This window comes from Toxorhynchites rutilus, chromosome 1 (assembly GCF_029784135.1).
Source record: "Toxorhynchites rutilus septentrionalis strain SRP chromosome 1, ASM2978413v1, whole genome shotgun sequence".
NCBI lineage: Eukaryota > Metazoa > Arthropoda > Insecta > Diptera > Culicidae > Toxorhynchites > Toxorhynchites rutilus.
The window spans coordinates 195335273-195350557 of NC_073744.1; the positions used below are offsets into that span (position 1 = coordinate 195335273).

The 15285-nt window shown below is 40.4% G+C and overlaps 4 protein-coding genes across 4 annotated transcripts; 2 read left to right on the forward strand and 2 right to left on the reverse strand.

The window, feature by feature from the left end:
• The first annotated feature begins 4386 nt into the window (after positions 1-4386).
• Positions 4387-5235, forward strand: LOC129761678 (uncharacterized). Its single transcript, XM_055759410.1, has one exon. It carries the CDS (start codon positions 4387-4389, stop codon positions 5233-5235), a length of 849 nt encoding a protein of 282 aa, XP_055615385.1.
• A 19-nt stretch (positions 5236-5254) lies between these two features.
• Positions 5255-8317, forward strand: LOC129761679 (uncharacterized protein K02A2.6-like). The gene is made up of 5 exons (XM_055759411.1): positions 5255-5274; positions 5405-6375; positions 6575-6789; positions 6924-7277; positions 7343-8317. The coding sequence occupies exons 1-5, from the start codon at positions 5255-5257 to the stop codon at positions 8315-8317; spliced, it is 2535 nt and encodes an 844-aa protein (XP_055615386.1).
• Positions 8318-9307: 990 nt separating this feature from the next.
• LOC129761680 (uncharacterized) lies at positions 9308-10039 on the reverse strand. The gene is made up of 2 exons (XM_055759412.1): positions 9873-10039; positions 9308-9811 (listed from the first exon to the last, which is right to left on the reverse strand). Exons 1-2 carry the CDS (start codon positions 10011-10013, stop codon positions 9308-9310), a joined length of 645 nt encoding a protein of 214 aa, XP_055615387.1. The 5' UTR covers positions 10014-10039.
• Positions 10040-12591: 2552 nt separating this feature from the next.
• On the reverse strand, positions 12592-14967 carry LOC129773220 (glucose-induced degradation protein 4 homolog). Its single transcript, XM_055776817.1, has 5 exons — positions 14200-14967; positions 13875-14042; positions 13696-13809; positions 13517-13635; positions 12592-13462 (listed from the first exon to the last, which is right to left on the reverse strand). Exons 1-5 carry the CDS (start codon positions 14344-14346, stop codon positions 13399-13401), a joined length of 612 nt encoding a protein of 203 aa, XP_055632792.1. The 5' UTR covers positions 14347-14967; the 3' UTR covers positions 12592-13398.
• Positions 14968-15285: the final 318 nt, after the last annotated feature.

Consider the following 15285-nt stretch of genomic DNA (forward strand, 5'->3'; position numbering starts at 1 on the left):
AGGCTGAGATGCTCTTTCAGAGATGGAATGGTTAATTAAACAATTGACGGAAAAATGTAGCTCGTTCATTTTATAATTTTGATTATTTTTGCCCTTGACAACAATACCTCTTTTATAGTGTTGATTATCATAAGAAAAATAACACTCCTGATCGTTGGATCTCTTTTGACATTTCAATTGGATCTTTTTTGACAGCCGTTTTGATTCAGTCCGCACTACCTAGGTTAGAACTACCTTGGAAAGCCCGGAAGTAAAATATACGTGATTTGTTTTTGAGTTTTAGGTTACATGAGCATCATTTTCTTAGTTCAAAAACAAAATCCAGATGTCTCACCGATCGTTTACGTTTTGCGTTAGATCGCCAATTGGCATTTTTCTACTTGTGTTTGATTGTGCTCTCGAATTTTCTTCTTTAATTCAACCATTGTCAACATTTTTATAGTTTTCACTACTGAAAGAGGTAAATAAATAACATGTTATATATAAAATTGCGCAGAATTAAATTTCTTACAAACTCACCGCAATCAAATAATCTTTTATGATTATAACATTGTAATTTATGGAAAGAACTACAAACCTTCCATAAGCTCACATGGCAAAATTTAAAACCATCACTTTCACCGCAGCGCCGCCTAGGTGTAGATTTGTACGTTAGATCGCCACTCAATCACTGCTCTGTTTATTCCGTTCTTCCTCTGCATCTCAAGTCACCAACAGTCCGTCCAACCAAGGATCAATACTCGCAGGTGTGAATATGCGCATCTATCAAGTTTGATAGGAATTGTGTAGCTTTAAAAGTATTTATATAATAATGAACCCTACAGTAGGGGGGGCAACATTTTCACTTTCAATTTTCCCATAAAGAACGCAGCTTTCATCGCCGAAAAATACCTTTTTCACTTTCGGCTTGAAATGCACAGCACATTTACGACACTTGATCCCGGAAACATTGATCAACAAGAAAAGATTTCCCAAGAATAATTTTCCGTCGTCGGAATTTTAGTGCGATGAAGAGTAGGCACGATAAATAACAAAGTACAATTTGATTTTTCAATTTGGCAACAAATAGTTAGGCCATCTACACATTACGCACCCGCAACCCGATCTATGTTGGCGATGTCAATCGGATCTCCAACTCAGCTCTGCACATTGAGGCAACTCAAAGGTGATAAAATCGTTAAGTTTTCATCCGTCATCATGCATCACACGTCATTACGCTAGCTGAGATGTCATTTCTTCAATTACCCCAGGAAATCATATGGGAAGCAAATTATTAATAAAACAGTTTGTTTTCAAAAAATCTGTTTTGCTTAGATTTTTCCTTAATTCGAACGAAAAGAAATAAAATCAAAAGCATCAATATATACGTAACTTTTCAACACTCTCATTGATATAAAAACGAGCAGCTTTATAGTACAACATTTGTGTAGAAAAATGCTTCCAATTCAGTCCAATATTCATATCAACTGCATGAAACAGATAATCATCATCACTACAAATTTAGTGATTGCATGAAAAAGACAAGAAAATATAACGTGTTGCTCTTGGGCAGGCGACTTTAATAATATTTCACATAAAACAAAAACAAATGATGAAATTGAAACATTCATGTTGAACATTTTATCGCTAGCGAATTCGAATGTTTGTTAAATTCTCGCAGTAGTGCCGTACTGTTCTCATGTATCACCTCCGACATGATCTCGGTAGTGGTTAAATCAGCATCCATTGAAGCATCACAGGGACTGTGCTCAGCTATGGTTCTGTTCTCTCTCCCTCTATTTCATTCGTAGATCCGGTGTTAATTGAAGATGCATCATTCTAGTGAATCGTGTCATGCGGGTCTAGAAGGCAGGAAAGTTGCGAGTTATTTGATGAAACAATGTTTTTACCGGAGTGCTCTCTCGTAATTCACGATCTGATTCATTGTTTTTAAAGTGACCGACTACCCCGAATCCATACATACACACGAATGTATGAAGAGCGACCGCCACAATAACTGCGTCTTGCTCCGTAATATTTTCACCTGAAAACAATAAAACAATATATGAAATTGTATATCAAATGAGTAAAATCCTTACATTTCATTCGTGTTTTTGTAAACTAGTTCAATTTTGGAAACAATGTTTGGTATTGCAACTGACAAATACCGAAACTCAACGAACGCAGAAATCGAAATGTCAACATCAATTGAACGAAAAGGTTGCCAACACACATCGCGCGCGACTCGACATGCTAGGTTGAATCGAAAAAGTTGGTCCGACCAAAGTTGCCAGTTGCCTAGTGTGTATGCTCCCATTTGATTTCACATGTTCTCAACTTTTTTGACAGATTCGTTAAGTTGCTTTCCAACTTAGGTTGCCTAGTGTGTAGATGGCCTTAGTTCAAATTTAGATTGAATCAAGAATGAAGAATATCAACGGGCTGAATTATTTTAAAGGAATTTTGGTTTCCCAACAATAATTTTCTGTCTTTGCGTTTGGAGTTAGATAAAGAGATAACGAAACACATTACAGGTCCGAATAATTCGATAGAAATTTTCTCGGTTACCGTGGTAGGTTTCCCAAAAATAATTTTCCGCCTTCGGGACTGAAGTTCGATAATGAGTAGACACGAAAAATTATGAAATACATTACAGTCCGAGACGAATTTCCTTTGTCAAGTTTCCCAAGAATGTTTGATGAATGTTATAAATATAAGATTTTCAGGAATTCGTTTCGACGAGTGGTCGACAGTTCACGTTAACATAATCACATCACTTACCTCAGTGAGTCCTGATTCATACCTCCCCCACTAACAACTATCCCTTCCATGATATTCGCTAGGGAACCACGCTATAGAGGCGACCCTTCTGGCCTTCGGGTGGTGGATATCTCACTAACATTCCTTCCCTTCCCCTGGCTATTGCCGTTTAAAGCTCGAATCACCGAAAATTGCATAACGAGAATGATTTGTTAGTCCCAAGCGTCATTATTTGTGTTCTTTGTGCAATTTGGTTGGTTCAGGTCAATCACGGAGAGCAACTACGAGTTGTACAGTTTACCCAAGCTCAAGCTAGGGAAAGATTGGATCAATAAGTAACAAACATCACTCATACATCTTTAATCTTTCGAAAGTAATTGTCATACCTCTTATCTCAACCGGCAGAGGGGTACTAACGCTTAAATTCTTACGCTCTAAATGTAATGCTCTCGGTTTCGAAATATAAAATTTACACTCCTGTACAGATGCAGAAGTGATGGGCTCTATTGTATGAATCGAATCGAGAAGTAAATACAATCACTATCACTATCACACCGAGCAAAATTTTGTATTTTGTAAATCGAATTTCATGTGTTGCAATTGCATATATTTAAGCGTTTTTGGAATGTTTCCCAAAGGAAAATATTAGGGACGCATACCAGAATAAAATAATTCTCTGACGATATGCGACAAGCAAACCAAACAACTCGAAAAAGTATGACAGTTGCACCCATAGCATTCCCTCATTCAATGCTATCGACCTGCTCAGTATCTATAATAGTAAAATAGAGCTAACGAGCAAAATTCGTATCGACTCGATTTCTACAATAGGCCCCGATGTGATGCAACGCGACGCAAAAACAAGGAAGCACTTCCCACCAGACGGCACGAATATCGACGCGTTATCTGTCATCTATTCTTCTTCTTCTGTATCGAGCACAATAGCTGTTTTCTGACATTTATAAAGACTGCTGTCTGTTAGCTGGATGACTGATGAATCGTGAATTTTGTGAAATCACGAACAGTTTGTTTATATTCGATAAATTGAAAACGGGAGGACCTTCAATTGCATTTTTTTTCCAAATTGTCCGCAAAACGAACGCTGCATTTGTTATTTCTATTTCATGGAAACGTGCCTTGTTTTCGGATTTGGCACCAATTATTATGTCCAATTATTCGTGTCGTATTACAAATCACTGTACATTAATACATACTGTGCCATTACTATCGATTCTTTACGACCAAAGACGATGCTTACTGTTATGTTTATTATCGAATTACAGTGTAACAGGAGCGACGGATTCCTTGCATAGAAGAAAGAGGGGAAGAAAGACAGGATCGGGAAAAACGCATTATATACGAGAGAAGCGAAATAAACGGAAGCTATTTTATAGTCGAGATTAAATTCGGTATTTCATTTAAAGTAACATTGGCGACGAGGAACGGATTTCGCGAATGCGAAAGCGTTTGTTCGTGGATTAAATTCGTGGTCGAAAATCGAAGCTTAACGGTGCGCGGTTGTTAGGAAGAACGAAGAAGTTTTTGAGAAAATACTACAAGCAGTGAAGACGCCATTTTGTTCTTGTACTTTAGTACGCACTGTATCGTACAGTACTGGTGATAAGTTGAAGTCGGAAGGAATTAATGATGAATCCTGGAGCAGGAGTACCACCGTTTGATCCGGACGACACGACCAACGTTAGTTCGAGGTGGAAAAAGTGGAAGCGAGCATTTGAAATATTTTTAGACGTGAATAATGTGGCGCTTGCCTCAAGAAAAAAGGCATATCTCCTGCATTATGCTGGTGAAGGTGTGCAGGACATTTACGACAGTTTGGTGGGAAACGAAGAGCAGGAAGTACCGGTTGGATCAGACGCGTACAAGGAGGCTGTTAATGTGTTGGATAAGCACTTTTTGCCCATGAAGTGCTTGCCTCAGGAACGTCACATATTCCGGAATTTGCAGCAAGAATCTGATGAAAAGATTTCGAAATCCGTACTGCGTTTAAGGGAGCAAGGTAGCGAATGTGGAGATTGGCTCGATGAGAATATAAAAGAACAAATTTTTGAAAAAGGATCATCGAATGAACTTCGTGCAAAAATATTAACGAAACCAGGAATGACGTTGGAGGAGATCATCAAAGAAGGGCGTTCTCTAGAGACGATTGAGAAAGTTAGACGACAGTTGCAGCAATCAGCAGATATTAACAAACTTACAACTTACAAAAACGAGTGTTTCCGTTGTGGACGAATAGGACATTTTGCCAACGATGATTGTTGTCCTGCAAAAGATAAAAAGTGTGAGAAGTGTGGTCTGATTGGGCATTTCCGGCGATGCTGTAAGACGAAGAAACGTGAGGCAGTAAATGATCGTAACAAGAGAAAACATCGGCGTGTTCGTCAGGTTGGAGAAGAAGCTTCAGGTGGAAGTGAGAGCATTTGTGATTCGGATGATAGTGGCAGTGGAATTGTAGACCCGCAAGATGATGTTAAATAAGTTTTTGCTGCTAGTACGGATGACACGCAAGGTGATAAAGTAGTTTGCAGTGTGGGGGGTGTAAAAATCAAATGGATCGTTGATTCTGGAGCCGGAGTGAATGTGATTGATAGCAACACTTGGTCTTATTTGAAGAAACTCAAAATAAACGTTCTTTCTCAATCCAAAGACTCCACGCGAAGGCGTACGGAAACAACAACTTGCAAGTCATCGATGAATTTACGGCTAACATCGCAACCAAGTATAACAATGTGGTTGCTGAAGTATTCGTTGTGAAGAACAAAGGGGCAAGTCTGCTGAGTCGTGATACAGCCACCCAATTGCAGATTCTCAAAATCGATACAAACATGTGGATTGTGAATGAGAATAACAAAATAGGAAAAGTAGCAGGCTTTGAAGTTTCGCTTCAAATTGACGATAAAGTGAAGCCAGTTCAACATACGAAATGTCATGTTCCAATTCCGTTGCAGGAAAAAGTACAAAGTGAGATAGATCATCTGCTCGAACAGGATATAATCGAAACAGCTCCGAGAGATTCCCCATGGATATCTCGCCTAGTTATTAGTCCAAAGGCTGGTGATCCAGTGAGTGTTCGGTTGTGCGTGAACATGAGAGCCGCTAATAAAGCTATCGTTCCACAGCACTACCCACTTCCTACCTTCGATGACATTGTACCTCATTTGCATAATTGCAAATGGTTTTCTAAAATAGATTTAACCAAGGCCTTCCATCAAGTAGTTTTGGCGAAGGAATGCAGATTCATCACTACGTTTGCTACTCACCAGGGATATTATCGTTACAAAAGGTTGACCTTCGGGATGAATTGCGCATCTGAAGTATTTCAAAGTATTATCGAGCGTGTTTTGAAAGGAATAAAGTGCGTTCGAGTGTTCATCGACGATATAGTCGTGTTTGGCCCTACGAAACAACAACATGACGACACTCTGCGTGACGTAATTAACCGTTTGAAGGAGTTTGGACTTACTACCAATCACAAGAAATGCGAGCTAGGAAGATCAGAGGTAGTTTTTATGGGACATATTCTTTCGGCGGACGGAATCAGGCCAACGTGGAACAAGGTGGACGCGATAAGGAGACTTCGAGAACTCACTACTGTCGAGGAAGTGCGAAGCTTTCTGGGTACTATAACATATCTTGGAAGGTTCATACCCGACTTGTCAACGTTAACGACGCCACTTCGTGATCTTCTTCGAAAAACTTCGAAGTTTCATTGGGGAGTCCAGCAAAGGGAAGCGTTCAAAAAAAATTAAAGACGTATTGATGAATCCGAAGGCGCTAGGATATTATTCTCCACATAATCAGACGATTTTGATTGCAGACGCCAGTCCCACTGGTTTAGGAGGTGTACTACTGCAGGAGAAAGACGGCTTGAAACGAGTCATCTGCTACATTAGCAAAGGACTTTCGGATGCTGAGAAGTCATACGCGCAAAACGAGAATGAAGCTTTGGCGTTAGTTTGGGCCACGGAACGATTGCAAATCTATTTGAGAGGGATGGAGTTTTTACTGTTGACAGACCATGAGCCACTCAAAGTGATTTTTGGACCAGGGCACGTTTCTTGTCCACGAATTGAAAGGTGGGCCATGCGGCTACAGTCTTTCCGTTTCAAAATAATACATATTCCGGGAAAAATAAACATTGCGGATTCACTATCGCGATTGCCAAGATTCAAGCACTGCACTACTTACGATCGCTTTGGAGAAGCATCACTTTTGGCAATGCATTGACCATCGAAGAAATGTCGAAGCATACCGTCAGCGACCCAATCCTCGCGGAAGTAAATGAGGCTCTGCAGACAGGTCGTTGGAATGATGCAATTAAAAAGTTTACTCCTTTTAAAGACGAGTTGTACTGTTGCCGTGAACTGCTACTGAGAGGAGAGCGTTTGATAGTACCAAATAGTTTACAAAAACGGGTGCTTCGCCTGGCCCACATCGGCCATCCAGGAATTGAACGGTCAAAGCAACGTTTGCGGTCCAAAGTTTGGTGGCCAACAATGGATAGAGACGTAGAGAAAGCGGTACGTACCTGTTTGGACTGCCAAGTAGTTGGGAAAGCGGCACCCCCGGAACCAATGGCGATTAGAGAACTACCAGAACTATTCTTGGACCTCTGCCTTCAGGAGAATCGCTGTTGGTGATCATCGACCCTTACAGCCGTTATAAAGTCATCGAAGTGATGCGACAAACCACAACATCGGACATTATTGCCAGATTGCGTCCTCTGTTTATGAGACTAGGAGTTCCTAAAATACTGTTGACAGATAATGCAAGGAATTTTACCAGCAATGAAATGGAAGACTTTTGTGGGGAGTTTGGATTAACGCTGCGTCACACCACGCCATATTGGCCACAAGCCAATGGTGAGGTCGAGCGTCAGAATCGAAACATTCTCAATATTCTACGGATAGCGGAACTCAACCAATCAGACTGGAAGAAAGACTTGGAAGAATACAACTACGTGTATGCATTGACATCTCATCCGGCGACAGGGTATTCTCCAGCCGAGATTCTATTTGGACGAAAATTCCGCGACTGGATCCCACAACTCTCTCATTCAAGTCAAGGCTTAAATGACGAAGTAAGAGATAATGACAGAAGGTACAAATTCAAGTCCAAAGTGCACTATGATGCGGTGAAAAGAACAAAGGAGTCAAATTTACGTATTGATGATCGTGTGCTTATGAAGAACCTGAACCCTGCCAATAAGTTGACGCCAACTTTCCACTCAGAGCCAGCACGTGTGGTACAGAAGCAGGGAAATTCCATTGTTGTCGAGACACCTGCAGGGCAGAGATACCGACGTAATTCGTCTCACCTGAAGAAGCTGCAAACTCAGGAATGCACCGAAACTGATCATGCGGAGGAAGACGATGTTGAAGAAACTTTAGAGTGGAGTACACCTTTGAACCAGCAGCGAGAATCGCCTGGATCGGAAAGTGGCAAACGTACACCATCGGTTCCAGAGCCTGATCTGTCCTCAACGAAGATGAAACGGCAGATCAGAAAGCCACTTCGGTTCGACGACTATGTACTGGATGAGATTCATAATACGGAGTGAAGGATCCATTTGTAGAAAGGGGAAAGTGTTATGTTTATTATCGAATTACAGTGTAACAGGAGCAGTGCTTGGAAATATCAGTTTCACATCAATTTTTTCAGCTGAAATTTAAGACCACCTTTGATCATTATACCATTGTATTCGGGATATCGAAAATGAACCAACGCCAAGCCTCACAATAACAGCAAGCCACTGACAGTTGATTCATTCACTTTCGTTCATTTCCTCTTTCGCTCTGCTCTGCGTTCACGGAATGTAAACAAAAAGAAATATCCCAAGTTTTGCCATTCATTGATATTAATGCACCAGTTCATTCAATATCAACATCGTTCTCGGACACTGTCATACTGTTATAGAAGTTTATTCACCTAACCAGGTATGCAAATTGCAAACTATAAAAGCGATGCTTCGCAGCAGTTAACATTCAGTTTTGTCTTTCTATATATACGATTGATTTGCAAACAAAAATCTACATTCATTCATCATGTCCGATTGGAGAACAGGACTCCTGTGTTTGATGGCCCGTCCGCGGGAACCGCTCTGTGTCCCAGAGTGCGAGAGGAAGAATTTGTGCTTACACTCGATACTAAACTAGAGCTGGGATTCCCTGGTGTAACAATTGGAGACGTTTCGGTGCAAGTTACCAATGGGAGAGTGGCAGTGAATCGTCGGCTCACGTCTGCTGACATATGGGTTTCCCGTTTGATAGGTTCATCGATAAGACGATTGTTCAGATGGAAGATTTCGTGAGAGCATTTCCCAACATGAAGCGAACGTCATCCGTGGGGAATATTTTTAACAATATGTATTAGGAACGGTACTCCTGGATTTGGATTCAAATTGAATTAAGACAGACAAGAGGTGCAAGATTGCGTAACTAAACAAAAAGTGGATTCAGCTACAGTTGAAATAAAAATATTTGAGAAATGGCTAAAAAATATAAATTTATTTTATTTTCATTTTACGTAGGAAAAATCGAAGCATTCGAATCTACAATGGCTCAGTTGCCACTGAGGTGGCGACATCCTTCCATTTATATAGTATTGGCAGTATCTGATCGAAGGCGTCTTTATTCAGTTTGATGATCATAATATTGGCCAGAGTCTCTTCCTTCAAGCATGTTCTCTGGTTAGAGAGCACCAGTGCGAGTGCGCTAAATGCCCTTTCCACTGATACCTGACTAGAAGGAGTAGCAAATACAACATTGGCCACTGCGTAAAGTTCAGGATGCGAACTCTTTCTTTTGATCCAATGTTTCCAAACATCGAAGTTATGCTTCTGGCGAGGCTCGATATCCAGCGCTTTGAGCTGAAGTTTGAATGCTGATTGATTTGTGTCTATTTCAGCAGCAATTGAACCCCCGAAAAGCTCGGTGATGTAGCCATCGTTTGCATCCATGGCATCAGATGATGAAGACGTAGTAGTTGAAGAGGCAGCATTATCGTCAGTATTATTGAGTCGACATATGTGGTTCCAAGTTTCTGTGATGAAACCCTAGAATAATCGAATGCATCAGTACAATTTTGGAAATAATTTATTTTTCAATTTGACATACCTGAATAAGCTCCTTTTCTTTGCCGTTGAAAATAGCTGAATTGACAAAATTCAGTCTTGGATCCAAGTACAGGGCCATTCTGAAAGCTTGAGACAGTCGTAGCTTGGAAAGCCTGCTCTGAAGAGTTTCATAGAGTTTCATAGCCAACGGATTTTTATGAAATCGACGAACTTCGCCTATAGCGATCAACCATGCTATATAAAAATCTGAAAGCGATACGTGTGAACCCTGCAGATTTTTAGAGCATATGTACACTGGCTTGAATGCTTCTGCATAACTTTCAATAAACTCCCAGTGGCTTGAGAGATCTGTAACGAATAAAATATTGCTGGTAAATCGAAAATATTATATTTCATCAGAAAACCTGATAGTACCTAGTTCTGCAAATTGTTCAGCCAACTGTTCGAAAAACTGTTTCTGCTTCAGGAAGCTGCTTATCATTACATAAATGCCGCCTCACCGCGTCTGGCACCAAGTTGGCGGATAAGTGGCATTGTGATGACCGAAATTTGTCGTGTATTTGACGTTTTTGCATTTTTTCGCTATTTCCGTTATTTCCTTAATAGAGTCATTGCTTTTATTTACTACGTCCAAAACAGCTAGCTGCAACATGTGTGCCGCACACCTGATGAGCTTTAATCGCTCTCTGAACACCTCGCACAGGCTGGCCGTAAGTGTGTCGTTTGATTCGAAATTTTCTTCGCTATCATCATCTTCTCGCAAAGACAACATGACCAATTCCTCCTTCAGTTTTCTGACGGCTGCCAACATATTAGCACCGTTATCTACTACCATTGAAAATACTTGGTCGAGGGTCATTCCGTAGCTTGTCAACGTATTCATTATTTTTTGTTTCAGTAAGTTGGCAGTCTGTCTCTCTTTGATTTCAAGTATACCTATAATATGAAGCTTTTCATTAACGGTTTTACATAGCTACTCAAACTAAATCTTACCCAACGTCCGAATGACAATCTCGTCGCGTATGCAATATTGAGCATTTATGCACAATACGTGGCGGTTATGGCGACTTGCGGAGTCGAGCTTAATCGAGATAAGCTTATTTTTCATCTCGTCAGCTATCGCACTTTTCACTTTTCCCGCAGCTGCTTGCAGATGATTCTTAGCTATCTTCCCATTGAATGAAATTCCTGGTCCAACAGCCTCGGACAATCGATCCAGTTATGGTTTTGTTTCATCCCAATCGACGAACGAAATGGGAAGATTCCGGTTAGCGATCATTTTGATCACATACTCAACTAATAGTTGATGATCAACTGGAACCAGACGCTTGGGGATAAGTCGAGCTTTCTTCGCAGACGAATCGAACTCCTTCAGCAAACCGTATTCGGTAGATAATTCCGGGTGTTGCGATCGGAAATGGCGGATGAAATTGCCAACATCCAGCTTTGGTTGACGAAGTTTGCATTCGCTAGTCGGATCGATTTTGCAAAATGCTTCCTCCCCGTCCAAGCCAATGTAGTCTTTAGCGATTTCTGTAAATGTGCGTGCAGATCTCGCTCTCTTGTTGGCATTTCCATTTGAACCACTGATTTTGATTGCCATTTCGGAGTAACTTCAGAAATAACGGTATAAATTAACAGAATATGTCACTAAATAATCAATAAACACTGTCTCAATGAAAAAATCACAAACTTGTCAGGATATTGAGAATGAACGGTCACAAAATTCCTGACAATTCGATGGCAATGAATGAAAGAAAACACACAGTCACATGACTCGAGCTTTAAAGAAAGCTCAGATACAACAGAATGAATATGAATGAACACAGTAGTAGATTTGTTTGACGTCGGATGAATGACAGCAGTACCGACAAGAGAAATGAGCGCGTTACACTGATAAAAAATTATTTTCAATATTATTTCATAAGCTCAATATTTCCAAGCCCTGAACAGGAGTGACGGATCCCTTGCATAGAAGAAAGAGGGGAAGAAAGACAGGATCGGGAAAAACGCATTATATACGAGAGAAGCGAAATAAACGGAAGCTATTTTATAGTCGAGATTAAATTCGGTATTTCATTTAAAGTAACACTTACTATTGGACTTCCATTTTTAACTTATTTTTATGCGTAGTCGACACCTCAAAACATATCGAAGTTTTTCATGTAGAAATCCCAGTTCATGTGGCAATCATCACGTAGATTGATAGTTGGAATACGGTGAGAGTTCATTCAAGTTAGATTTATCACCACATTCGCCTGGTGGAAGCGCATGACACACGTGACGATTGTCATCTCACCTCACACGCCGCGTGGAATCAGACCGTATAAGTACGTATTCCACCCACTTCCCCTAACGCGTTATCTCGAATGATCGTTTGATATTGTACAATTCTTCACATCATTTCATTTCATGCAACGCTGAAAATATAGAGTTTAATATAGAGAATAACAAACAACTACATCAATATCGATGGTGCGTCAAACGCAATTTCTTTTTATTGAAAATATATACTTTTTAATCCGGATTTGTTGATAGTGAAATTAGTACAATTTATTGCTAGTAATATCAAAATATTGCCTCGAAACAGTTGGAGGCAAGAACAATATACCCTAGCGAAGCTCACCGATCATTCTTCCGCTCTGAATACCGCCTGCCTATGCCAGTTATGCGAGATGCGAGCTTCCGAATCACGTTCTCGACTATAACCTACTTATTTAGAGTGCTTGTTGTATTTTCTTAAAATACTCCCAACTTTCTTTAAATACTCCCAACGATCGTATAATTTTTCGTTTGTTCATTACAACGTATTTTAGCGAAAACAATTTAAAATGCTATTCGTACACACTGGCATAGCAATTCGTTTTATTGCTTTCCTACCTGCCAAATCGTTACAAAACGCTTTTTTCGTACAGTCAAAATTTTTATCATCACAATTTTTGTCTCTTTCTTCTAAGAATCCTAAACAATACGTTAACAAATCAAATGGCGCTCACACAACATATACTTTCTTTACCACGATTGTGTTTCGGTGTTTTTGTTGCATCATTCGAAAGACTTTCTTGCTGTCCATCATCTATAAATATGCCTATACAATCGCTCACAATAATAACATCACTTGCAACTTGTTGTATGTTTGTTTGTTTGTCTGGAAAACGTTGCGTTCCATTGCGTTCTCCGTGGCTAAGTGTCCAAAACATTCCTCCTCCTGCCGCTCAAATATAAAAAAAAAACTCCTAACCGCTAGCTCTTAAAAACTTGTAATTTGCTGTATATTGATATTCGCTTTTATATTGTTTTTGCTCACAATTCACCAAATGTGTGTTTGTGTGTTTGCACGAGATGCATCTCAGAACTCATTTATTTTTTTTTTATAACGTGTGAAATATCTGTTTATGTTTTATGATTGCAAAAGCTGATTCTAAATTATTCCCTTTATATGGTGGTTGTCTTCTGCACGGTAGCATGTCTAACGTTAATTGTTCTGTTGTTGAATAGATATTAGAAAGTGATGGGAGTTTCAAAATGTAAGTCCAGTTATACTAAAACAAAAATATTTGTTAAATTCATCTGAACTCGTAGATCTGAATACAGGAATCGGGGACATGCTCCAGTCTCAAGGATTGGTACCTTAAAAAAAAGCTTGATAAGCACTTTTCATTATTTTTTGTTTTTTACACTTACCATTCAGAAGACCTGTGATAATAATAGCCTTCCATAATCGCTCTTGACTTTTGAAAACAAATGTAATAGAATCCAGCAAACGAAGCTCCATCGATATCTGTTATTGTGTGGTCAGGTACCTTCATCGAAAATTATTGGTGTGAGTCGAAATCCTTTTCCAATTGTCACGTGATGCTTACCAGAAAGTGCTCCTTCCATCTCATAAAAACATAATCGCTCTTCTGCAGCGCGTCATAGTCAAAGTCGTCTGCATTAAAGTTTTCCTCGTAATTCACAAAGGCGGCAAACTTTCCCTGCAAAACATGTTTCAGCGTGATCGATGTTAGATTAGGAGAGATGATCGAATGAATCGACTTACATAATGCTTCCTATCTACGTCCTCGTCGGCTTCCCATTTGCGGGTCAGAAACGGATATTTCTTGGAAATAATTTCCGCATCGAAAAAGGTCGTCAGCGTGGGGAAAGCAAAGGTCAGACCGGTGATCTTCAAGTAGCCGCAGAGAAAAGAATTGGCTTCGTCCACGTACTGAAATTGAAGTAAACATAGGATCGTTCATCATTCACGAATGTTGACCACTATCTAATCTGCTCGCAGTTTGGTGAGCTATTAGTGAACCTGATGCTACAGCTTATCTCTATTATTGGCATCAACAAGCCGTACGCGCTTGTATCGAATAACAAACCTGCAGCACGACCTCCACCTCGTACGAATTGCCCTTGGATTTTTGGAATCCCCGAAATTTGGAACCATTATAAAGCAGGGATTTGGTTACGCCTAGTTGTTTTGAGTTGTTTGGAGGAGGCGGCACAATATCCACCTTCACAGGCATCGTATTCCTTGATGACGACTGAACTCCCTTCCAGTAGCCGCTGCTGCAACCGTTACTAGACTCTCCCAACTGTTGTTGTTGTTGTTGCTCGGCACCTTTGAGCTGTTGTGATCGTTCCTCCTTCGATAGCTCGCGACTTGCCACTGCTGGGTCAGAGGAAACTGCGTCGTTGTGTTGCACCGCTACAATTTCACCACTGTCGCTCGCACTTTCCGGTGGATGAAGCGACGGACAGCTCAGCTGTAGGTGCCGATCGGAACTGTGCCGGGGATTGTTTGCGGATATTTGTTGCAGGACTACGGCGGAAGCAGACGACGATGAAGTGTCCGAAGACGACGACACACTTTCTCTTTCCGTCCTTTCTTCCGCCTGCTGCTGCTGCTGCTCGGCCTGGGGCTTTATTTTCGTGCCTTTACACGCAACTAACACGGAGAAGATAGGAAGCGCCCAAGGGCTTCAACGGTAACGGGTTGCACACTGCACCGGATTCCTGTTTTAGATGCGATTTTCCTCCGCTGTGATGAAATTAATTTTGCGAAAGAAAACGCAGGGATGCAGAGAGCTCGAACTTTCGACTCTCGATAAGGACAAGTTATTTTGATGTTTTGAATGTCGTCGTTTGACAAGGTTTGACAGTGATGGTAGCAAACATATGCCTTAGCGGCCAAATATTGGTTGTTTGAAAAAAAAAAACTCATTTTCGACACTCTCGAGCCAGTTCATGAGATAGGTAGGTACTGTGTTGCCGTCTAGCGGATTCTACACAGCAAACATTAAATCGTATAATTTTGCACGTGCCAAGTCTCACAAGAAATCCGAATAAATCATAATCGCATATAATATCAATGAAAGTATGTATCGTGTATATTTGAAATCGTATAAAATGTAAATACTCGATTTTATATACCATTATCAAATTAAGTCGCAATTTGGTATAAT